At 41.4% G+C, this 27,514-nt stretch overlaps 1 protein-coding gene across 1 annotated transcript in view; it reads right to left on the bottom strand.

The window, feature by feature from the left end:
* AJAP1 (adherens junctions associated protein 1) overlaps window positions 1-27,514 on the bottom strand; it is a 245,785-nt gene that overhangs the window by 22,087 nt on the left and 196,184 nt on the right. The window contains 1 exon segment of the mRNA XM_044278372.1: window positions 10,313-10,555. Coding sequence (XP_044134307.1) covers window positions 10,313-10,555 — 243 coding nt within the window.

Raw genomic sequence — 27,514 nt, 5'->3', positions numbered from 1 at the left:
CAACTGCAAGATGCTATCCTATCAATATGGGCCAACATTTCTAAAGAATGCTATAAGCACCTTGTTGAATCAATGCCACGTAGAATTATGGCAGTTCTGAAGGCAAAAGGGGGTCCAACACCGTATTAGTATGGTGTTCCTAATAATTCTTTAGGCGAGTGTATATATAATATATATAGCAACAGCACTCTCATTAGATGGAAATAGAAAAAAGATTATTTACCTATGTGGACGCAATGTTTGCATGTATATATATATATATATATATATATATATATACAATAGTTCCTGGCTAGATGTCCTGCTTTCCCTCTTGGTTACAGGGGACGTGGCCTAACGGGACTGGTGGGCGTGGCTGTGTGGTAGTAGTGCAGGGGGGATGGGGATTGACTAAGTAGGTACTGCAGTAGGGATTTTATTACAGCCAGCTTCTGACAGGAATCAGCTGTTTGTAGAGAGGGAACAAGCAGCTGATTCCTGTCAGAGTTGGAGCGGGACGCAAAGAGCCCACTACTAACAGGAGCAGACTACACATGCACATGGTCGAGCTTGCCCTCAAGCTCCTCCATATCGCGTACAGCCATGGACGAACTAAGCTGCAAGGTAGAGCAGCACTAAGGGGGCGTGGCTTATAATTAAAAGCAGCCAGATGTGTTTAATGAAGTATATTAGGAACTTCATTATTTAAACAGTGGCCAACCCCTTTAAATTACACATATTATTCACCCCAATTTGAGAATCAAGGCCTAATGGAACTGATTATCTATTAAACATAGTGGACACCCCAATAATAACAGTATAAAACAGCTTATTCACCCCAATTTGAGAATCAACACCTAAAAGAAATGTTAATCTATTAAACAAGATAGGCACCCCAATAACAGTACAACTAGTCAGCTTATTCACCCTAATTTAAGAATCAAGGCGCAATAGAATTGTTTATATATTAATCAAGGTGGACAACCCAATATCAGTAAAATTAGACTTATTTGCCCCAATTTGAGAATTAAGGCCTAATAGAATTTATCTATTAAACAAGGAAGACACTGGGATTGATGTAAAGTAAGCTGTCTCCTATGGATCTCTTCAGCTTCAGATTACAGTGCCTGCATTGTCCTTGCAGTTTCCCTATGCTCTCCCTACAGTGTGTAAAAACTATCCATAACATCTCTCTACCCTGTCCCTGCACTATCCCTGCAGTCTCCCCATCCAATATTCCACAATAAAGGCTTTCTGAACTCTCTCCCTATGCTTAGATCATAGTGAAATGGTGGAGACCCCGCAGGATGAAGCTTTTAAAGGGCTGTGACATCCCGAGGGATGGCCATCTGCTGATTGTCTGGCTGCATGGTATTATGGGTCATATTGCATTCTGGGGTACATACTTTCACTTTGTAACACATGTATCCGCCATTTTAGAGACGCGCGTAAATCCAGATTAGTTGCCAATCAAATTTTTGCCTAAAATTCGGATAAAATTCCACTATGGATACTTAAATTTCCTAAACACTACTTGTTTTCTATAATTCTCAAAACACATGCATGGCAATCGCACCATTCAGTCCTGTGCTAGATTCTGACTCAGGGTACACAAGCAACCTGTTTTCTACTAATATGCAGAGATCTTAGAGGTGGACCTTTCTTATGAGGAGTAAATGGCATATACTGTGGATATGCCATAAATGTCTACAATTGGAATACCACTTTAACCTTCATGCACACCACAAAATAATTGTAAGTTGTTGGAGAGCTGTAAATGTAAGGAGCAGGATCACTAGCAAAGCCCGCTCTATACACAAAGGGTGCTGGCTGTATAATATATCTGACAGACACTTGCAATGACCTGGATCAGAGAGAACGATGATCCCAGGTCTTAAAGCCCTCTGATGCCATGGTCAATAGTGACATCTGTACAGTTAGACAGAGGGAGTGGACACCCTCTGTCTTCCAATCGCAGCCCCTGAAATAGAATCACAGGGCTCTGATTGGTTGCTATGACAGCCTGGGTCATTGTGATAGCAAACTGCCAGTTAAGCTGTGCCTGTAGCAGGGCTTTACAGGCAGTCAGTAACAATTCCAAAGTTGTAATAGTATACCAATGCAGTCTATAGTATAAGAAATAATAATAAAAGAGGATCACATGCTCAAGTCTCCTATGGGAACTTAAAAAAGCCTTTCCTAATATTAGAGAAAAATAATATTAAAAAAATTGAAGAAAAATTGAACCAAAAGTTATATGTACCCAAAAATGGTACTAATCAAAACTTCAGCTTGCCCCACAGAAAACAAGCACTCACAAAATATAGCGATTTACATAAAAAACATTTCAATGGATTTTATTTTTCAAAAGTAATACAACATAGTAAAAACTAAATAGATTTGTTATGGTTATGATCATACTAACCTGCATCAAAAGGTTGTCATTTCAATTTTAACAAACTTTGCCAACTTCTCCAAAGGTTACAACAAAGATATAGTGAATTAAATGAGGTCATTAATGCATCAAACTTTTCCCAAAAAATAAGCCCGGGAAGGCAGGGATGAAAAAACTAACATGAAAAAATAAAAATAGGCTGCTTCCTGAAAGGGCTAATGACCATTTTTACAAAGCTACTGTATAATCACATGGAATTTAGATGACAACACATCCATGATGAAATAAATTTGAGCTCAAAGACGGAAATTCATAAAAACTGCCTAACAGGTAAACTTTATTTGTTACCCAGGGCAACCAATCACAGCACAGCTTTTATATCTAGTCGTTGGCTTAAAAAATAAATATATTCCTTTTAATCTTTTGCCCAGAAATACCAAACCTTAAAGCATGCAACAACAACAACAAAAAAACTCCAGTACAATATAATAAAGAGTTAAAATGAAAAGAGTCAAGTAATTCTCTTACTAAATAAAATATGCAACACAGAAGTCTGACCATAACTATAATACATGTTTTCATTAGTTATTATGGGCAATCAATAAAGATTTATTTTAGACAGTTTCATGAATCTGCCTCTTATCTGTAATGTAATAATCAATTCTGGCTTATGGTGTAAGAATACAAATCATATCAATCTGCATAGCAAATCTACGTAGAGCTTTTAGCGGAGTGAGCAGGCACAAGCAGGAGCTCTGCATAGCACATCGCTGCCCCTGCCTGTGCTCGCTTCACTAAAGCCTAGCATAGCATATCAGAGGTGCTATGCCAGGCTTTAGCAGAGCAGAGTTGGCACAGGCAGGAGCAGTGGCATTCACCTCTACCAGTACAGTGCTTACTGTGGCCTCACAGTGGAATACGTTCAACGGTGTACCAGTATACGGATTCCAAAGCACTATAGACCTATTTCATAAGTAAAATGGGAAAAATTAAGTATATTGCAAACATAATTTTAATTATATTTCATTTAGAATAGGACATCTATAATGTAGCCTACTAATAAATTGTTATTTGGAAACAGTCTGCAAATATTGAAGTAGCTGGTCTAGGTAGTTCCTAAAAAGAGGAACCAGCTCGCTAGCGAGTCTCTCAATCTGGGTGCATCCGAAATTCCGTGTGGCGCGAGATTATATAATCATAATGCCGGCGTGATGACGTCGTATGCACGCCACACGTGATTTCGGCTGAGATCGTCAAGCAAGATGGTGGCGGCCGGCCCGTGGTGAGCAAATGGATGCGGTAAATTTGATGTAATGGTTTTTTATGTTAATTTCTCACTGTTTGTACACTCATGTATGAACACGGCATCTGATATTTTACAATGACAGAGTGGCGCTATCGCAGCTCCCTGTCATTGCACCCTCTACTTACAAAAAACTGAGCTTAGTGGCGAAGTAATTAGTCACAAAGTGAATTTTTTTGTGAAATTCAGTGAATTTGCCGAATCGAATATTTAAGAAATTCGCTCATCTCTATACAAAACACATTAGCATTGTTGCTATTCTGTTACAATTGGATTGTTTTAAACTTTATATGATTTAATAAAGTATTGGACATTTTACCTGCCTGTGTATATTCCTAGTTAGTTTTTGTCAGAGAATTTGGGTCTGTTTAGAGGTCTGAAGTATGTCTGTCCATAGGGCATCTTGTAGATGTCTGTCTGATAACATAGATTTTCAGCTTTTAGATCACTTTAAGGTGTGTGCATTCCTACAGTTTGTTTAAAAATGTTTTTTTTTACATAGATATATTTTGGTTTAAATTACATTTAATATTTCCTTTCAAGGTTTTGCCTAGAAATACCACACAGTTACGTAGTGATTGCTGTTAAGCTTATACATATACACCATTGCATTGGGCCTTAAATCAACAAGAAAAAAATAAAAACTCCAGTCCAATATAATAAAGATTTAAAATAAAAAAGGTCAAGTAATCCTCTTACTAAAAGAAAATATCCAACACAGAAGTCAATCCACTAACCATAACTATACTTGATTTTTTTCCGTTGAATAGATACAATAGTTTTAAATATTTGATTTTCTTAAGATCTTCAGTTGTATCTTAAGGAGTTTTAATGCAAAAAACAAAAACCTTACGGGTGCAGCATTTACATTCTGTGTGTGTGTGTTTATCCTGGGCATAACTTAATAAAACTTTCTGAGATTTATGTATAAAAAATGATGTAACAAAAAGTGTAAACATTGATTGTTATGACCAATCAGATAATTTAGGAAAAATAAAAAAGGGAAATCTGATTGGCTGTAACAAGTAATTTCAAAACTTTTTGTTAAATTTTTATATTCTGTCAAAAAATATAAAGAAAATGACAATTTTGTTTCACCTTGATCAACAAATATTAATGAACTAACCAGTTAATTTTGTATTATGATGACCTAAGAAAACAAAGTGATTTATTTTTTGTTTTCCATAGAGGATGCAAAATACTCGATATAGGCTCCTGCCTCTAGATGGCACTTAGAATATTGTACTGAAGGATGCGTTGCACACCATGTGACTTATATACATGTGGTGTGGTACAGTCACACGTTTTAATGCAAAAAGTACTGAAAATGAACTTTAATCCATGCTCCATATGTAAATAAGCTTTTGTTGAAGCTAGGCACTGTACACCAAATGTGATTTGTCATGAACTTGGAATTTGGCAAAACGGCACCTGTGAATGATCTCTGAAGGCATAAGGGATGATGTTACCTGTGACAGATAATGTCAATCATGGTGCAGGACATAGGGTTTGGGTGGTGAATGTGTGACTTCAAGGTGGAAAGTTCTGTCCTCCTTGATTTGAAAAGGCTAATTTGCATATAATAGGAGACTGGAATAAAGTTGATATTCAGCACATTTATAAGCATCTTGGGAGAAGCACAAGCGGATTGAAAAGATATTGTGGGACGTTTGTATCACAAAAATGATCTGACAGGTTCCCTTTAAAAACATTCAGTTTTGAAGAGCTCTTCCTATGCCAGAAAATTATTGTCACAAACCTTTAGGAATCAACAACTCATTTTTCTCCTAAGAAGAGTGCTTAGGTTTATATCAAATCTATATAAAAAAATAAAAATAAAACTTTCAGGGACAGTTTTATTTCTCAAACTCAATCTTATATTGAGTTTATTTTTCATCTACCTCACACTAGTCAGTTCGAAGGGAATTAATCTAAACAACTCAAGTTAAATTTACGGGGGAAAAAATCACTTGACTGTCAGAATGGGAAGTTCGTTACATGGATCTTATCAAAAGTTTTACATGGGTCTTTTTATTAAGTTATATATGAGTGGACTTTACCTTCAACTGCAGAAAAGCAGGGTAGGGCTTTTATTTAAACCTGAATATCAATACATTATACATGAAACCATGGTGGGCTTCTAAGCCCATCTAAATATTTTTTACATGTCTTTGGCCTTCTTTGAACAATTTAGGGTCTCTCTATTGATGGGTATTTCATAGTGTGTCCCTCTGCTGGCCCCGCCAGCAATCAGATGCAACATGTAAGGCAAGGCCGAAAGCAAGTGTTTAGCTTCCTTACTGCACCATTATAGGAGAAATCAAGCATTATACTGTTCTTATATAAGCAATGGACTGAAAACAATTCACAAGCATGCTAGATCCTCCAGAGCTGAAGCTCCTTTCTACCATCTTCTGCTCTAGCTTGTGTATGAGGAGACTCCTGGTTGTTAAGTTAAAAAAAACAATTGTTAAAACCTCTGGTGCTAATACAAAATGAATAATATAATGTGAGGTGAGCCACACAAATAGCATAGGTATGCTACATTATTGGTATAGTCCTCCACACTGGCTACTTTAATAAGTGCTAATTCTGTACGTCTGTAAAAAAAATAATTAGAATGAGAATTTTTTTTTTGTTAATTTGGCAACCAATTTAATTTTAATTTATCCATTTATTTCTGCTACATTTTCTGGGAAACAGACAATTCAGGTTCACTCCATAGTCAGACATGGGATGTCAAAGCTTAGTCTATACTGCAACCTGGTAACAGCAAATCAGTAGGCTTCTGAATTATGTTTTAGATAACAATAGAAAACCTAGATAAGATAAAAATAAGAAAAAAAGCATAATTAAAAAATGCTGTGCCTTGCAAAGGTATTCACCCTGATTGGTGCTTTTATGTTTTGTTGCATTGCAACTTGAATTTAAAAATAATTTTAAGTTACATTTTATGTAATAGACCTGACAAAATAGTCTACTTACAATCGATTGAAAAATATACCTAGAAAAGTAAATGAACAAATGAAAACTAAAAGTTGTGAGGTCTGGTTCAACTAATTTACTTTTTTTTATCACATAATTAGTTGAATAATCCCTCCGTGTGTAATCAAAGTGTCACATGTTCTATCACATGATCTGTCACATGTGAGTATATATATACTGTTCCGAAAGGCCCTGAGTCTGCAACACTATTAACCAAGCAACATGAAGACCAAGGAGCTAAACTGGTCAAAGTTTTGAAGTATAGAAAATGGTTAGGTTATAAAAAAATATCAAATCTGTGAACATCCTACAGAGATCATTAAATAAATCATAACAAAATAAAAATAATATGGGACAACTACAACCCTGACAGGAGAATGAGGCCCACCAAATCTCAAAAACCAGGCAAGGAGGACATCAAAAGATTTAAGAAAGACACAAACAATAACACTGAAGAAGCTCCAAAGATCTACAGAAGTATAATATTTGTTGAGCGCTATGAGCCACAAAACAAAACAAGCCCTCACAAAGTTATAGGTGTCAGAAAATTGGCAATGGAAAGAAAATGTTTATTTTTTCAAAGATTTTTATTTTTTAAAAGTAGTAAAACAATAAAAACTATATCTATTTGGTATTGCCATAATGATACTGACCCACAGAATAGATTTGTTATGTCAATTTTAGTGCATAATAAAAAAATAAAACTAGTCCTACAAAAAATAAGTCCTTCATATAGTTATGTGAAAGAAAAATGTAAAAAGTTATGGCTTTTGAAGGGTTAAAAGGTAATAAAAATAAAAATAAAAAATAATTGGCCTATTCTTTAAAAGAATACCTTAAGAAAACACATAGAAGGAGATTCTCTGTTCAGATGAAACTAAAATTAAACTTTTTGGCCATCATGCAATATGCTATGTATGACAAAATCCCATCATCTCAAGGGTACCATTTCCACAGTGAAGCATGGTGGTAGCAGCATCATGCTGTGGGCATTCTTTTCATCGGCTGGGACTGGAAAACTGGTTAGGATTGAAGCAAAGATGGAAGGCTGTAAATGAGGCTCAATTCTTGAGGAAAACCTGTTTCTGTCAGAGATCTGGGAGTAGGATGGATGTTCAGCTTCCACCAGGACAATGACCCTAAAAATACTTCTAAAGCTACACTGGAGGGGCGTCAGGGGAAACATCTAAATGTCTTTGAACTGCCTTATCAAAGCTTAGACCTCAATCCAATGGGGATTCTGTGGCATGATTTGAAGACTGCTGTAAACCAATTCAACCCATCTAACCTGAATGAGTTACAGCAATTTTACCTGGAAGAATGGGCAAAATCCCAGTTTCCAGATGTGCTAAGATAATAGAGACATACTTGCACTTGGAATTGCAGTAAAATATGGCTTCACACATTGAGTTTCAGACAGTGAATACTTATGCATATTAAATTTCATGTTTTTTTTTTTCTTAATAATTGCTTATATAACAGCACAAATATTTTTCACATTCAAATTTGTAAGCACACTGTGTAAATCAAATGGTACCAATCCAACAAATGGGTGACTACTTTCACAAGGCACTAGCACTATAGGACTATTATAAATTTACATTTACTAAAAAATGTGTAATTGTTACTGTGGAATTTTATTTCAAATGTTTACCATATAGTTTTTCAATTTTTTTTATTTGCTTAATGCATGTAAATAAAATGGAGCAACTCTACAAACAGTCTAAAACTAATGTTTTGTATCTATAGCTCCTTTGCAGGCCTATATGTCTTCATGGTTACAGACAATCAAACCCTTTGCGTGGGCTGATCCTTCTGTCAGGCTGATTTCTCAAAGCTGAATATTTAGGTCATTCTAATAACAGGAACTGAGTTATAAGTTGTTCTTGTTACATTGTAGCTGCTGAAATGTACTTGTTGATCAAGGAAAAACAAATGCATAACATATAAAAAAAATATTGTATAATATTACAGAAATGATAGTGTCAGAATAATATAATAACTACTGTTTTTATCTAATAAATTTTCCTACTAAAAATTCTAATTCTTATTTCACAGTGTAAAGAAAATGTGTCATGCCTTGAGATACAAATTAACTATTATTGTGTAATTTTTTTTAAATAACGACACAATAATAGTACATTTGTATTTCAAGGTATGACACATTTTATTTACACTGTGAAATGAGAATTAAAATTTTAGTAGGAAAATTTATTAGATAAAAAAGACAGTCATTATATTACTATATAAAAAAAATATTGTGCTCAATATCAAACACATTTATCATATACCTTTTATTTCAGCTGTAAACTTACATACTCTGTCTATATTCTGTCTTTGATAATGAAGCTCCTATGCTGACCAGGATAAATAATAATTGGCCCTGTGTTCATACTATTTTAGATGTCTTATATATTTATTATGTTATCTTTTATTTAAAAATATATTTAGGATTTTGGATTCTATTCCTTTTATAGTATTTTGATTTTAAATAGAAAGATATATATGAAATTACGGATGGATACATTGATATTTAGAAAGAAAGAAAATAAATATAGGGATGATAGTGAGACAGACAGATGGCTAGTTACCTATTAGTGCAATCCACATAATAAGAGCTTAGGGACCAAACTTTATTACAGAGTAGAGTATATTAGGGAATAGGGGCAAGTCTTTTTTTTTAGCTTCTTTGATACATTTAAGTTTGCCCCATCATAACACCTACATTTAAGGTGGACATATCAGCTAAGATTATTATGGTAACTATGATCATAATCAGCTAAATAATATAATCCTGTTTATATTTTATTTCTTTTATACTTTACGTTGTTGACTTGGTCTTAAAGTACAATACCTCTTTCCTTAATTATATATTACATTGCTATCCTAGTTTGCTGATAAATATTATATTATAATATTTAATTGCTGGAAGTTGTTAAAAAATGTTTGCAAAAACTTGTCTTAAAATGGATGTCCACTTTTATCACCATGCATTTTAATGCCACCATTCTTTCCTCATTATTTTATTATTATATTTTTATGGGAGTATTTTCTGCTCTCCAAAATCTCGCTCTGAATGGACTTAAATTATAAAATTCTGTCTATTATAATAATAATCTGCCCACCTATAGCCACCATTAGAAGGAGTTTAGTAATTTACTTCATACTGTTCTAATATTGAGTTAAATATATGTTAATATGCAGTAAACACCTAAGCTTCCCCTAGTGGATCCTAAAGGCACAAATAAGTTTTCAAATAGCTGTATATTGACAAATGCAATTGGAGCTATGACCCCTATAAAAATCTATAAAAAAATTAATAAACATAGAATGTTATACCTATTTATATGAATAATACAAAATAGTGTTTAAGGATGGACATTCATTTTAACAGTTCCCCAGAGATAACCAATAGGATAATGTTAAAAGTTCCACTTGCTTTAAGTGTAAAATATAAAACATCTTAGAGGGTACAGTGATTGTCACCAATACCCCAAACGCAGTAGCTTGCAAGGGCCCATATGATAAAACAACACGGAACACAAATAATAATACACATACAATAAAATAGAACATGATATCACATCTTGGCGTTGATTCAAAATGAAAAAGTATGGAAACTTAATTTGTGAAGACATTTGGTCTCTCACCTATTGCCATTGAATGTTGTCTTATACGCCCCAGTTTGGTGTAGTGCCTCGTCTGTGTAGACAGGTAAGGGAGTTCTTACACACTCATGGGAACATTGCAAGGTTTCATTGTATGCAGTGAATATATCCATGTTGCTGGGCACACGAGCTGGTGTAAAGTCTGTCAGGTTTTGGCAGCTCTCTTCTTGTTGAGTAATTTTTCGCTGGTGGCTGTTCCTCCTGGCATTTCCACTTTGCGCACAGCTACGGTAAAGGGAAACAACATGATCATTAAAAGGGGTTTTCCAAGTTACCCATACCCCCAAATATCTTACCAAACATCATTCCATGGCCCCGCACATATCATGAGCATAGCATTTGAAAATTAATTTGAATTTACCTGCACTATTAATCTATTTCAGCCCGCTTTATTATTGTAATTTTTTTGCACTATAAGGATGTGTCTGATAACCCTAAGACTCCTCCTCTCAGCTTAATTAGCAAGTTGTAGGCACAATTTATAAGGCTTACCACCCCTGGTGTTCTAAGTCCCCCATGTAATAAATGTCTTGCCAGATTATGCTGCTTGACTTTCTACTTGTCTACAGTTCTTCAAATGGTTGAAATATTTTTTATGGTTCTTTACTTCAGCACTTTTTCTCCTCCGCTGTAAGCAAAGAGCACACCACCCTCTCCTTCCCCAATTAGGGTCTCATCTCCAGTCTTGGTTTTACACAACTAGAAATTCGTTTCAGGTTCTATTCTAACAATTTGGTCACTAGTAGTGTTGATCGCGCACCAAAGTGCTTGGGTGCTCGGGACGAACACATTGGTATGCTCGGGTGCTCTACCGAGCACCCGAGCACAATGGAAGTCAATGGGAGAACCCGAGCATTAAACCAGGCACCCCCTGCTCTAAAGAGGGGAGGGTGTCTGGTTCACATGAAAAGGTCATAAATTGATGGTAACCACTGATATGGTTCGGGAACAGCATGGGGAGGATGTCTGGATGCATCTTGTACTTCATGACACTGGTAAAATGGAGTCAAACAAATTAATTTCTTTAATAAAAAAAAACGAAATTTACCCAAAAATTTAAGAAATTAGCAAATTTCCAAGTTTCAATTTCTCTACTTCTATAATACATAGTAATACCTCCAAAAATAGTTATTAATTTACATTCCCCATATGTCGAATTTATATTTGGATCATTTTGGGAATGCCATTTTATTTTTTGGGGACATTACAAGGCTTAGAAGTTTAGAAGCAAATCTTGAAAGTTTTCATTTTTGAAACAAAAAAAATTATGTTTTAGTGTCTCCAGAGTCCCAGAGCCATAGTTTTTTTTCAGTTTTTGGGCGATTATCTTGGGGAGGGTATGATTTTTGCGGGATGAGATGACGGTTTGATTGGCACTACTTTGGGGTGCGTATGACTATTTGATCGCATGCTATTACACTTTTTGTGATGTAAGGTGAAAAAAAATGGCTTTTTTTACACCGTTTATATATTTTTTACGGTATTTACCTGGGGGGTTAGGTCCTGTGATATTTTTATAGAGCAGGTTATTACAGATGCAGCGATATCTAATATGTCTACTTTTATTTATTTATGTAAGTTTTACACAATTATTTCATTTTTGAACATAAAAAAAATCATGTTTTTGTGTCTCCATAGTCCCAGAGATATAGTTTTTTTCAGTTTTTGGGTGATTATCTTGGGTAGGGTATGATTTTTGCAGGATGATATGATGGTCTGATTGGCACTATTTTGGGGTGTGTATGACTTTTTGATTGCTTGCTATTTTTGTGATGTAAGGTGACAAAAAATGGCTTTTTTTACACCGTTTTTTTTACAGTATTAACCTGAAAGGTTAGGTCATGTGATATTTTTAGAGAGCATGTTATTATGGACACGGCGATACCTAATATGTGTAGTGCATTTTATTTTGTAATTTTTAATCACTGTTAAATTAATTTATATTTTTTACTTTTTTTCATTTTTTTTTTACATTCTCTTGAAGATCCAGTGGGTCTGATGTCTGTATAATACAGCACTGTACACTATATAGTGTACTATACTGTATATTAACTTTACACTTAGTCTGATGAGACTTCTGCCTTTAGCAGAAGTCTGATCAGCATCATGAAAAGCCGGAAACCTGTGAAGGCGTCCCGTTGCCATGCTAACCATCACCCGCTGCCACAACAGAGCAGCGAGTGATGGGGAGGGAGGGGGGCGCCCTCCCTCTGTGATCCCGTCAAGGATCGGCGGCTGAAATGGCATAGCATCCCCCGATGGGAAAGGGAGGGAGCTCCCTCCCTGTTAACCCATTCCATACAGCGGTCCCTACGGACCGCGGCATTGAAGGGGTTAAACAGCTGACATCACAGCACAGATGTCAGTCATTTCAAGCAGAGTGTCAGCAATGTGCTGACACTCTGCTTGCTAACCGCTCAGCCATATTGGAAATCAGAGGGGGCGGGCGGGATGATCGTGCTCCACCCTGACCGCCCCATCAGGACCACCCGGGGTTAAAAATGAAAATGTAGGTAATTTTTAAGTTTCTGATCCCCGCGCTCATTAACTGCCGGGATCAGAAACTTCCGACAGCGCTGCAAACCGCAGGTCTGAATTGACCTGCGGTTTGCAGCGATCGCCGAAGCGGGGGGTAACAGGACCCCCCTCGGCATTGTCACAGGGTGCCTACTGATTGATTTCAGCAGGCACCCAGTTCTGAACACCGCCTGCCATATGGCGGTGATCGGAAATACACATGACGTATCGGTACTTCATGTGTCCTTAAGTACCGGGACATCATGACGTACCGGTACGTCATGTGTCCGCTAGAAGTTAAGTTGTATATAAAGTGCAAGTGCTGAAAATTACAAGGAAGAGGCACTCCGATACAACCTGTATATCTTATAAAGGAGGGCCTCATTCACCTGCAGGTGAGCTGACCCTGTAAAACATTATATGCGAGGGCCTGCAGGTGATCTGACCCTGTGAAAGATTGAAGGCGAGGGCCTGCTGGTGAGTTGGCCCTCTAAAAAATTATATGCGAAGGCCTGCTGGTGACCTGACCCTGTAAAAGATATGCGAGGGCATATATGTGAGGGCATTATATGCAACGAATAAGCATGTTGATATGATGGAGGAGGAAGAGGAGGAGGATGAGAAAAGGAAGATTCAACCATATACCCTTGTTTGTGGTGGCAGGGGTTCATGGAAATACAGTGTATTCAGTACATTATAAACAACACATTAAGGCCTCATGCACACGACCGTTGTTGTGTTCCGTTCCGCAAAATGGGGTTCCGTTGTTCCGTGATCCGTTTCCGTTTTTGTTTCTGTGTGTTCTCCTTTATTTTTGGAGAATCACCAGACATGAAGGAAAATAAAAAAAAATCTAGGACAGGTTTGCCATGCAAATGATAGGAAAAAAACGGACGCGGACGCGGATGACAATCTTGTGTGCCTCCGTGTTTTTTAGCGGTCCCATTGACTTGAATGGGTCCGCAAACCGTTTTCCGCAAAGATAATAGAACAGGTTATATTTTTTGGGTGAACTGGAACCACGGATCATGGACGCGGATGACAAACAGTGCATTAGCCGAGTTTTCAACTGACCCATTGAAAGTCAATGGGTCCTCAGAAAATCATGAAAAACGGCACAACGGACACGGAATAAAACAACGGTCGTGTGCATGAGGCCTTAAAGTGCTTTTATTTTCATCAGCTTTCCTATGGTAGAGTCAAGAAGTCATGGTCAATCCAGGCCTTGTTCATTTTTGTAAGAGTCAACCTGTCAGCATTTTCAGTTGACAGGCAGATACGCCACCAGCAACACTAAATACCCGCTCTGACAAAATGCTGGCGGCAGGGCAGGCCAGCACCTCCAAGGCGTAGAGCGCCAGTTCATGCCAGGTGTACAGCTTGGACACCCAGTAGTTGCAATGCACTGAGGGATTATTGGGAACGTTTTAATTGTGAGCAGCGAGCATATGAGCAGACACAGAAGTGGGATGATTACGCTAATAATAGTGTTATCGCCACTCACCATCTGTGTTGATTCCTCAAAGTATCTTAAAGCCTCACAGAGGTCAGACATCGATGCCCATTCCTCGCTTGTGAATAGCGGAAGCTCACTGGAAAGTCAACAACCATGTTGCAGCTGGTATTCCACCACTGCCCTCTGCTGCTCACAAAGCCTGGCCAACATATGGAACGTCGAGTTCAAGCACGTGCTCACGTCACAGAACAGTCGGTGAGCTGGCAATTTCCAGTACTGCCGCATCGTTGACAGACCGGCTGAAGCTGTTGATGACTTGCGGAAATGTGCACACACGCGGCTCACTTTCACCAGTAGCTCAGGCAAATTGGGGTAGGTTTTGAGAGACCGCTGAACCACTAAGTTTAAGATGTGGGCTAGGTATGTGATGTGTGTGAGCTGGCTGAGCTCCAAAGCTGCCACCAAGTTACGGTCATTATCACACACAACAATGGGGGTTTGGAGCCACTAACATAGGTGCTGGTGTAAACCCTGATCGACGTAGTGCCCGCAATCCTTGGAGTCTGTAGCACCTGTGCGATCCCAGGGTACGACTCGCTCCCGGCCTCCACAACATTCACCCAGTGTGCAGTCAGGGAAATGTTGCATCCCTGGCCGAATGCACTTGTCCATGTGTCCGTGGATAAGTGAACCTGCTCAGTAACTGCGTCGGTCAGGGCACGTGTGATGTTGCGGGACATATGTTGGTGTAAGGCTGGTATGGCACACCTTGAAAAATAGTGGCTGGGGACTGCGTAATGTGGGACGGCCGCCTACCAGGTCTCAGTGTTCACAAGCCTAAATGGCAACATTTACAGGGCTAATAATTTGAAAAGTTGCACATTTAGTGCTATGGCCTGTGGATGGGTGTCTGGGTATTTGTGCTTGCGTTCAAATGCCTGGGGTAAGGACATTTGTCCGCTGCGCTGGTACACGGAAGTGGATGTGGTCATTGATGGTGCTTGTGAAGGTGCAGGGCGAGAGGCATCCAGGACTGCGCCTTCGACAGGGGATTGGCCAGCACGCAACACAGGGGAGAGGAGGCAGTGGTGTGACGCGCAGACACAGATTGTGGACCTAGGCATTCGTCCCACTTATTACTGTGCTTGGATGCCTTGTGGCAGATCAAACTGGTGGTGGTGAGGTTGCTAGTGTCCACGTCCAGTCTCATTTTGGTGTGGCACAGGTTGCAAACTACTATTCTTTTATTGTCCGCACTTTCCTCAAAAAAGCGCAATACTGCGGAACACCTACCCCTTGGAAAGGGAGATTTCCGCAAGGGGGTGCTGCATGGAACAGTTGCGGGCCTGTTTGGTGTGGCCCACCTTCTCCCTTTTCCCACCCCACTGCCTCTTCCAGCCTGTTGCGGTGCAGCAGGTCCCTCCCCCTCTGTGTTGCTGTCCTCGTCTGCTTTCCACCTTCCCAGGTTGGGTCAGTGACTTCGTCGTCCACCACCTCCTCTTCCACTTCCTTACTTTGCTCATCCTCCTGACTTGTTGGCGTAACCACAACCTCAGTGATTAACAACTATGTCTCATCCTCTTCATAAACTTCTTGAGACAGTAATTGCCGTTGACTTATTGGCAACTGCGTGTCATCATCATCCACCTCATTAAACAGTAATTTATGTTCCCCGCCGTCATTTTCTTGTGACTGTGGATGCTCAATAAGTTGGGAATCATTGTACAAGATCTCATGTCCCTCTTCAAGCGTGCTTGGCGAGAGGGCCATATCAAGTAAGGGCGTTGAAAAGAGCTCCTCGGAATTTCCGAGTGTGGGATCACTTGTTTGCCCAGACTCTCCATGGTGGGAGGAAGAAGGATGAGGGAGAGGATTCTGTTGACCAGACTTGTCTACTGAGACTGGACTTGGTGGAAGACAGGGTGGTGCTTAAGCGACTGGAAGCATTATCTGCTGCAATCCAACCGACCACCTTGTTGCACTGGTCTGAGTTCAAGAATGGTGTCCTGTGCCGCCCTGCAAACTGGGACATGAAGCTAGATATCGTGGATCATTGTTTTTCTTGTACTCTGGCAGCAGGCACAGTTAACTGCGCCCATGGTCAAGGCCTCTATGTGCACCATCAGCATCATGGCCACTGTCCCGTCCCTTATTGTTTGCCTTCTTCATATTAAATGTTATATATGCTTGAAAGTCTGTCACACGTACAATAGCGTAGGATTTGGAACTGTATGCGCAAACAAGTTTAAAAAAGTATTTCGGATGTGGAAACGTCACACAGGAGATATCCCACAGATAATGGCAATGCTTTCACCAGCGTCTAATAACAAATTACAGGGAATGTCACAGGTATTAGGGATGAGGAAATGTTATACAGGAGAGGTACCACCGGTAATGTTACTGTCCACAGGGTCTACGAAAAAAATACACTGTATGTCACAGATATATTTTTTCAGCGCACACGTTACACTGCAGATGTGGCCCTGGTAATGTCACTGTCAGAAGAGGACACTGTCTATTGAAAAAGTACACTGGATGTCACAGATACATTTTTTCAGCGCACACGTTACACTGCAAATCTGGCACTGGTAATACCACTCTCAGAAGCGGACACTGTCTATTGAAAAAGTACACTGGATGTCACAGATACATTTTTTCAGCGCACACGATACATTGGAGATGTGGCGCTGCTAATGTCACTGTCCACAGCGGCCTAACTATTGCACCTATTTATCCCAGGATGTGCTAAAAATAGATATTGCTTCCACACACAACAGTCATTAAAATGACTTTTGGGTTTGTTAAGTTTTAGCAATTTAGCGCAGATTGCGCTAAAAATATATATTGCTGCTGCCACACACAATAGTCCTTAAGAGGACTTTTGGGTCTCTGAAAAGTTTTTGTAATAAAATTATTCCTATATATATCACTGTCTACACTGTCTGTCCCTTCCTCAGCACACCTCTACCTGAATAAGACTGAGCCGAACATGCGTCATCGGGTGCTATATAGCAACCGATGACGGGTACCGGCCAGCCAATCACTGTAATGCTAGTAACCAACATGGCTATGGCGTTACAGTGAGGGCAGCACTTACCTGCACGTTTATTGGCTGCATAGCAGCCAAGAAACGTGCAGGGAGGAGACTCAAACATTGCACTTGAGCACAGGCAGAATTCGGCAGAATACCGCCATGTGCCGAGGATCGAGATGCTCGAGCCAAACTGGTGTTCAGCCGAGCATGCTCGATCAACACTAGTCACTAGGGTACAAATAAATAGAATTCGAATTGAAAGTGCTTAGAGTGCTCTGAAAAGTTGTGTATGACACTCGGAGGTATCCTAGGACTGTATTCAACCCCTGCAGCCAAAGTTTTTTTTAATACCAAGACAGCATTATAAACGTCAAATCTTAAAGTGACATAAAAGGCTATGGATAAAAGGATGGTAGCTGGTGCTAACAAACCGCCTGTTTAATAACACTGCACTTTCTGATTTCATTTTTAAATTATAATGTGGGTAATAAGTTATCTCTTTTTGGTGATAGATGTCTTCTTCTCAGTTTTTAACCTATATAATGGCGAACTCCATTTGATACATTCATCCAGATTCAGCTGGAATCCAATTTTTTTGACAATTTTGAATAATTTGGAATTGTTTCCCTCATCTCTATTCACAACCCATTCCCCCATCTACCCCATGAAACCCCTAACCTTAGAAAAACCTTCCCTGCAGTCTTACACATGACCTCAATTTGTTGCAAACTTTTTCCCACTATCCTCCATCCAACATCCCTCCCCTACTGCCAGTGTAGTAATACTGTATATCTATGTTTTTCAATCCCCACTTTCTTCCTGCATTTACCACACTCAGCACAATCATCTTCAACCTCATGAGGAAAACCCTTAATTGTCTAGTCGTATTATTAGCTAAACAATCAATTAATATCAGTTAGCTCTGCTTTATTATCCTTGGTTCATCATCCTTCCTTCAATACCATTCAACCCACTTACATTGTCAAAATATCTCCATCTTTACCAGCTATGACCACCCTCTTTTCAATGATCTGGTCATCCTTAATATTCTTACAGAACAATAAATGATGGAGCTGTGTTTGTTGACAGATCCTGCAGGGCTGACCTTGCACAGTCTAGATCAGGGGTGCACAACGTTTCCTGGTTGGGGGCCACATTGCCAGAATGAACCAATGACGAGGGCCGAAATTAAAATTTAAAGGTGCATTAACAACTGAAATATTGTACTTATGGCATATTGAACACACATTATATACCATTAATGTCTAGTTACACTTCCAGGACTCCCATCTAGAGGCAGAAATACATGTAAGCAGCCACAAGACATAGGCATACATGTCTGTTACCAGATGATTGGGGGCCGCACAGAATGGTATCAAGGGCCGCATGTGGCCCCTGGGCCGCAGGTTGTGCACCCCTGGTCTAGATCCACTGCAGGCATTAGACAGCAGAACTAGACTTGCCTAATGACTGACGGATTTGTGTAATGTGAAGATTAGCCCGGAAATACAATTAAGGACATCTGTGAACACCCAGGCTGTGGCACACATGTGTGCATGCAATTTTTTTATTTGTATTAGACAGCAGAATGAATACACTAATGAAGATCCACACGTGCGTGAAGAGCACAGTTTAGGGAAGGCACCACACAATTGCTGTTTCATGTTTAAGTAGTCCAAACAGGAAACTTCTTTAAAATTGGCTTGTTCTGCACAAGTGTCTAAAAAGTATGGCTTTAGGGGGCAGAACGCCTGCCCATATTTATACACACACAAATGTTATTGTCAGAAGAAACAGTGGCTTGTTCTGAACGAGCCTGGAAAAATTCTCCCTTTTAATTGGAGCAACAGCAGTACAGTGTGGATGTTGAAAAGGTAGGGTAATAACGACCTGTGGCCGCAATAGTAGCAGTAGCAGCATAGAATGGATCAGACAAAGCAGGTTCACAACAGCAAAGCCATGATGGTGGCAGCAGCTGCCATATGGTACAGAACATGGAATTAGGCAGGCAGCAGTAGTGGCATGAGGGTGGCAGCAGCCATATGGTAAAGAACATGATGGTAGGCAGGCAGAATTTGGCAGTGGCATGATGGGGAGCCATCAGCAAAGGCTGATCTATAAAAGATGAAATAACCGCAGCACTCCAACTATTCAATATCTTCAAGGATTTATTATCACCGAACGCAGCTTGTGATAATAAATCCTTGAAGATATTGAATCTTTAGAGTGCTGCAGTTATTTCATTTTTTATTGTTTTGTGAGGAGACCCAGAGGCCGGGACTTGACACTGCGGGCACCGCCACATATTGGACTATCTGAGATTGCTAAGCAAGTAGTGCTGTCTTGATGTTTTACAAAGGCTGATCTATTCATTGGCCTTAGCTGAAGGTCTGTGAAAATCCTCATAAATCCATGCCTCACTTATTTTGACAAAAGTGATGTTTTGTGCGCTGTGTAGGACAATTTTGGGTGTCACAAGGCCACCTGCTGCTCTGAAAATCTCTCTGAGATGACATTGGACAAGACAGCACAGAGAGAGCAAACTGGGCCAGTTCCAGCCACTGTTCCAATCTGCCTCCCCAGAAAGGGGAGGAGAACAGGGTATGTGCCAGAGAAAGGCCATAGTCATGTAGAAAACAAATGTCATAATTTTTTTTTTAAACGGACAGTTGGGTAGAAGTAGAAATATCATACAGCATAATTACATTTTGGTAACGGCGCGGAATTGCGCCACTACAGATACCTACCCAAAAGTCTCAGTGATTAGAGTTGGTAAAAACCGTTGCAGATATCATAGAGAAGAATTAAATTTTACAGAAGAATTAAATTTTGGAGAAGGAGTGGAACTACGCAATATTTACCACAACTAATTGGTATGGCAATTACCAAAACTTAGCCAGGTGGGAGTTAGTTGCGTATCGCAAACAGTTTTCTCATGGCTAAACATTCCATTATGGGTCTCTCACAAAGGATGGCAGGACAAAGTGGAAAAGGTGGAGTCTGAGCTGGAGAAGAGTAGCAAAAAATCCCAGTGGACACTTTTTGGCCCCTTTCACATGGGCGAGTTTTCCACGCGGGTGCAATGCGTGAGTTGAACACATTGCACCCGCACTGAATCCGGACCCATTCAATTCTATAGGGCTGTTCACATGAGCGGTGATTTTCACGCATCACTTGTGCGTTGCGTGAAAATCACAGCAAGCTCTATTTTGTGCATTTTTCACGCAACGCAGGCCCCATAGACGTGAATGGGGCTGCGTAAAAAATCCTAATGCTGCTGCTACTGCCTTCTTCACGCACGGTTGCTAGGAGACGATCGGGATGGGGACCCGATCATTATTATTTTCCCTTATAACATGGTTATAAGGGAAAATAATAGCATTCTGAATACAGAATGCTAAGTAAAAGTTCGCACAGCCGGCATCTCTTCTGTCTGCATCTGTGAGGAATATGACCTTTGATGACGTCACTACGCTCATCACATGGTCCATCACATGATCCATCAACATGGATCAATTTGGTTGTCATGTGGTTCCTGAAGTCTTCCACCCATCTGCAAGACATCCTAAAATTGGCCAGGAAACTTTGCATACACTTCAGCCACTCTTACACCGCAAAGCACACCCTCCTTGAGCTGCAGTAGCAGAACGGCATCCCCCAACATAGGCTGATAGGCGACGTTTCCACCAGTTGGAATTCCACCCTCCATAAGATGGACCGACTGTATGAACAGAGAAAAGCCATCAAAGATTTCTTGATGATCCAAGTGGATAGAAGTACTCCCCTGTGTAACTTTAATGTCAGCCAGTGGCAGCTCATGCATGACACCTGTCGTTTGCTCAGGCCCTTTGAGGACGTCACATTATTTGTCGCCAGGACTACGGGATCAACAACGTAATTCAACTGCTTCATGTCCTGGAACAGATGCTGGTAACAATGGCTGGTCAGGGGACTGGAGACGTGGCACCTAGATCTCACAGCCACAAGAGCCCTGTGGGGGCTGAACTGAAAGAGGGGGAGGAGGACATTGGAGCACAGGAAATGTGCAGAGAAATGGGTGGTTTTTCTACTCGGGTGAAGGGAGAGGAGGAGCGGGAGCAGCCAGAGGAGCTACAGGGCAATGAGGAAGACAAGACAGAGGGCCCCGACACACAGTGGCAGTATGCAGTGGAGATGGAGGCAGGGAGTCCCTCTGAGTCACTAGCACAAATGGCCTGATGCATGCTCACTTGCTTGCGTGGTGACAGCCGGATGTCACCATTCGGCAAAGGGGTGACTTCTGGCTCTCCACCTTGTTGGACCCTCGCTACCGGTCCAGAATGGGTGCTTTTTTTACACCCACTGAGAGGGAGGACAAATTAAACAACTACAGAGACATCTATGTAGTCGTCAGTTGGCCACTGCATATCTGCACCATCGTCCATCCTCTCGCAGGTCTGACCCGGGGGCCCTCTGTGCTCACGTTCCACTGCCATGGCTACTGGGGAGGGGTGGGGTGGCGGGAGCAGTACCAGCTCCATCAGCATAGTGAAGAAACTACTCACCAGCAGCAGGTAGACCTGGAGCAGGACCTGAACCAGCAGGTGGTGGCATACTTGGAGAGCACCCTGACAATGCACATTGAAGATCCGCTGGACTACTGGGCAGTCAAACTGGATTTGTGGCCGCGACTAGCAGAGTTTGCCCTTGAAAAGCTGTCCTGCCTTGCCAGTAGTGTGGCATCAGAGCGGGTGTTTAGTGCGGCGGAGGCTATAGGTGCCCCAAGGAGAACTCACTTGTCCACCCAAAATGTGGGGAGACTTACCTTTGTCAAGATGAATCAGGCGTGGATCAGCCAGGATTTCCACCCACGAATTTCAGATACATCTGACTAGATCATCCATGGTGCCACACCAACACATTGACAAAAGATACTGGTTTCTTCTTTCTATCTGACTCAGCTATTACTCTGATGCTGCTACCCGCCTGATGCCACACATCTGATGCAATGTGCTCCTTTTTTCACCCACATTTGTCAGTGGGTACTGGTAATGCCACCCACCGCCCCACTCTGTCACCGGCTCACTTTGTGGTCTCCTAATGCAGCTGCTGCCGCCGTATCCACACTATGTCACCTTGCCACTGTTTGGTATCCTAATGCTGCTGCTACTGCCATCTCCACAGTATGTCACCTTTCCACTGTGTGGTATCTTGATGATGATGCTGCTGCCGTATCCACACTATATCACCTTGCCGCTCTGTGGTATTCTGATGCTGCTGCTGCCTTATCCACACTATGTCACCTTGCCACTGTTTGGTATCCTGATGCTGCTGCTTTATCCACACTATGTCACCTTGCCACTCCGTGGTATCCTTATGCTGCTGCTGCCGTATCTACACTGTGTCACCTTGCCACGTTTCGGTATCCTGATGCTGATGCTGCCTTATCCACACTAAGTCACTTTACCACTCTGTGGAATCCTGATGCTGCTGTATCCACACTATGTCATATTGCCACTGTTTGGTATCCTGATGCTGCTGCTGCCTTATCCACACTATGTCACCTTGCCACTCTGTGGTATCCTGATGCTGCTGATTAGTGGCTAGTAAAGATCACTCTCTCAGACCAGGCCTGGCAGCTGTTCCATCCATTTTCTACACTGTACTGTCACTGTATATAATTTCATTGTGTAATAATGTTGAGGGAGCCCTGACCAAATCTTTTAGTTCTCCTTCTCCTGGATGGGCCCCTTCTGGGTCAGGGCCCCAAAGCAGCCGCTTACCATGCTTCCATTATAGCTACGCCCCTGCTGCTGCTGCCATATCCACACTACATCACCTTGTCACTGTTTGGTATTCTGATGTTTGCTGCCTTATCCACACTATCTCACCTTGCCACTCAGTGGCCTCCTCCTGAAACTGATTCTGCCGCCACCTACAGACTTAGTCATTGTGCCACTCTGTAGTCTCATTATGCTGCTGCCAAGTCAATAATCTGTCATTGTGCCACTCGTAGGCCTCCTAATACTGCTGCCAACTCAAGACTCTGTCATTTTGCCACTCTGTGTTCTCCTCAAAGAAACATAGAATGTGTCTGCAGATAAGAACCATTTGGCCCATGTAGTCTGCCCAATATACTGAATACTATGAATAGCCCCTGGCCCTATCTTATATGAAGGATGGCCTTATGCCTATGCCATGCATGCTTAAACTCCTCCACTGTATTTGCAGCTACCACTTCTGCAGGAAGGCTATCAAATATTCTCTCCTCTTTTACCTTGTTGATTCCCTTTATGCATTTAAAAGTTTCTATCATATCCCCTCTGTCTCGTCTTTCTTCCAAGCTACACATGTTACGGTCCTTTAACCTTTCCTGGTAAGTTTTATCCTGCAATCCATGTACTAGTTCAAAATATGAAAAAATTCAAGGGGGTTGAATACTTTTTCAAGGCACTGCACTGTATAATCTGATCCAGAATTTTGGTTGTTTTCCATAGGATCCAGTTATGCCACCTCATATGCTGCAATAGAGTCCTGGTACCTATATTTGTGTTTTAATGCAGCTTATTTTAATCCTGCAGATCTTGCAAACTGCTATGGTTTTGTTTGCTGGCCTTGTGGAGATTAAACGCCATATAGGAGTTGCTTGCACAGAGCTAGAGACAGCTAATCTTGACCTAGGTCTGGAATGATTTGAGTCTGCCCCCACAGTATTAGTGGCATCACCCGTTTCTGAGCTGACACAATAGAAGCAGGACTGGTCCTGCCAGTTCTTTTGGAGGTTTAGAATCTACACACTTTAGCTCTATATTGCCACAGCAGCCACCACTCTTCTCTTATGATGTCTTCTCCAGCTTTTAGATCCTGTCCAACACACAATTATTGTCATAGTCTTCATCCTCCTCGCTACTTTTATCAGACTGCAATATGCCATAGTGGGCTCCTTATGCAAAATAACCGTGGAGCCCCAGTTATGGGTCTTCAACACAGTGAAAGCCAGATATACCTATTTTGTTTGAATAGTGGGGTCCTTGGCAACCTTTCCAATTCCCTGCCCTGTATTTGCCAAGATTTTGACTGTTGGATGCCTCTACTGCCAAAACCATAGCTATACGTACCACTACTCCCACCACTAGCAACACAGCTATGCTTGGGGCCACTGCCTCTGCCTGAACCTCCTCCTCATGGTAGTACAAATGCTGACACTTCTCACATGAATCATCAGCAGAAACACTCACTTGAATATCTTTCATAATGTGTGGGGTTTTGTTGCCTCTTCATAGGAAAAAAAAATGGCACCCAACTAGGAGGGGTCAGTGAAGCCAGAGAGGATACAACTCAAAGATTTCTTTGGAGTTGCAAAGAGGAAGAAGAGCAGGGAAAATGCATTGACCTCTTGCTCCAAGGCACAATGTTAGCATAAAGGCACGGTGGTACCAGCCACATAATCCTGCTGTGAACAAGAGGAGCAGTGAGCAATCCAGTCCACAATCTCATCCTCTTTGTTCTCAATAATAATGTAACACCTATTGGAAGCCGAGGAGAACTGTGGACTACTACCAATACGACTACTACTACTACTACTACTACTACTATTTTCAACCATATTTTGTTAATTGTTGGTTTCACATTATTGTATGGAGAGCAACAACTTGGAGAACAAGTCATAGTTAGACATTTATTACACGATTTACTCAACATTACAGTTTTCTTGCAGAAATACAAACTTATCAATATCCTAATCTACAGTATATCCTTTGGGTGCAACTATGCGTTGTCTGATTGCAGATGACCAGCCCTTGGCTATGAAACTTAATGACAAATGTTCTGTTACTGAAACAATCACATGCCACATCTTCTAGTTTCCTTCCCAAGAGATGTGAGCTGGACATTAAAAGCATTTATTTTAGACCAGTCCTCAGATATTTTATGACTTTCTGGGAAAGTTGTAAGTCCTGTTACTTGTGACAGCAGCTAAGCAATCTATTCACTTGATTTACTGAAAAGTGGAAGCAATTTCACTTGACCTGTCTTCAGTGAACTGCGACTAGTTGGACTAAAAACATAGTGTTTTTCAGTAAGTTATAAAACAAATAAAAGGTACAATGTGGGTAACAATTCTAGAGAGTCTATCTTTCTATCTATTAAACATCTATCAATTGTATTTATATTATATACAGTATATATATATTGCATATCCACATAGTGCATAAAACAAAAGTCCTTCCATAGAAAATGAACAGCAGGTTTGAGTCACCTTGTTTTGGACAGACCACAGCAGTTCTGCAGGCTTGTAAGCTACCTGCCTTTGTCTCCCTCAGGCCAGAGCCCCTTCGGCTCGTAGCACCACAGGTCCCAGGGCTATCCTTCAATGTGTGCTGCGCCCAGACTCTCCTTCACCAGCACTGACTCTGTCTGTGGAAATCTCCAGCACAGCAAGACACACCCCACCCCCATCTTCAGCAGGCTGGGTTCTTTAAAGGCCCAGCTCCACCAAAAACCTGGGCTGGCCATGGGGAACAGGCACCCCCCTTCCCCGCTCTTTACCTGTTCCCAGTAAGAACCGGCCCGGACACGCTGCGCCAGCAGCATTTGCCGCTGTAACCGCAATGATCCGGTTCTTACTCCACCGAGGCCAGGACCTCTGGTGGCACGTATCGTCTGTCCAATATTATTCCGGGGACTCTCCTACATATCCCCCCCATTTGTTCACCCCTGTGGGCTTGAACATACTGTTCAAGCCTGAGGGGGTGAACACATGCACAGCAGTGTACCTGGGACAGGGCATCTGCGTTCCCCTGTAAGCGGCCAGCCCTGTGCTCAACAGTGAACTTAAAGTTATGGAGGGACAAGAACCACCTGGTAACCCGAGCGCTCCCCTCCTTAGCCCGACTCATACACTGGAGAGGGGAGTGGTCGGTCACCAGACGGAACCTTCTCCCCAGAAGGTAATATCTGAGAGACTCGAGTGCCCACTTGATGGCGAGGCACTCTCTCTCCACAATGCTATACCGGGTTTCTGCTGGGGTAAGCTTGCGGCTTAGAAAAACCACGGGGTGCTCTTCCCCGTTGAGCTCCTCGGAAAGCAGAGCCCCTAGTCCTACTCCCGAGGCATCTGTTTGAACTACAAACTCCCGCTTGAAGTTGGGCGTCACCAGAACCGGGGACTCACATAGGGCCGACTTCAAACGGGAGAACGCCTCCTCCTCCTGCTCCCCCCAGCGAACCATCACCGACTTTCTACCTTTCAAGAGGCCGGTTAACGGGGCTGCCAAGGTGGCAAAATGGGGAATGTACCCAATCAGGCCCAAAAATGACCGTACTTGCTTGGATATACGAGGCCTGGGCCAATTCCGGATTGCTTCAACTTTATTCACTTGGGGCCTAATGACTCCGCGTCTAATCACATACCCCAAATAGCGAGCTTCCTCTAGTCCCACCGAGCATTTTTTTGGGTTGGCAGTCAACCCCGCCTTCCTTAGAGAATCTATCACTGCCTGAAGTTTTGACAAATGACCCTCCCAGTCCGGGCTAAACACGACTATACCATCCAAATACGCGGAGGTATACTGGTGATGGGGCTTGAGGACGACATCCATCAGACGCTGGAACGTAGCCGGAGCGCCATGCAACCCAAAAGGCAACACCCTATACTGAAAAAGCCCCTCCGGGGTGACAAAGGCCGTCTTCTCCTTTGCCGCCTCCGTCAGAGGTACCTGCCAGTAGCCTTTCGTGAGATCTAGGATCGAAAAATACCTGGCTTTTCCCAGCCGCTCTATCAACTCGTCCACCCGAGGCATGGGATAGGCGTCAAATTTTGATACCTCATTTAATTTCCTAAAATCATTACAGAACCTCTGGTGGCACGTATCGTCCGTCCATTATTATTCCGGGGACTCTCCTACAATATATATATATATATATCCATGATACTGTGCATCCATATTTGGTTTTGTTTTATGATATTTTATTATTATATTTTTGGTTTCTTTTAACATGTTTATTTTACAGGTTTTGCATGAACCTACCACAAAATATGAAAATATAAACATTACATTTTAACCTCTTAAGGACATAGGGCGTACAGGTACGCCCTTGTGCCCTGGTACTTAAGGACACAGGGCGTACATGTACGCCCTGTGTATTTCTGATCACTGCCGTGCGGCTGGCAGTAATCGGAACCCGGTGCCTGCTCAAA

Source organism: Bufo gargarizans, chromosome 2 (genome assembly GCF_014858855.1).
Source record: "Bufo gargarizans isolate SCDJY-AF-19 chromosome 2, ASM1485885v1, whole genome shotgun sequence".
NCBI classification, from domain to species: domain Eukaryota; kingdom Metazoa; phylum Chordata; class Amphibia; order Anura; family Bufonidae; genus Bufo; species Bufo gargarizans.
Note: the sequence above shows the minus strand (reverse complement) of the source record. Positions and strands in the feature narration are given on the sequence as shown.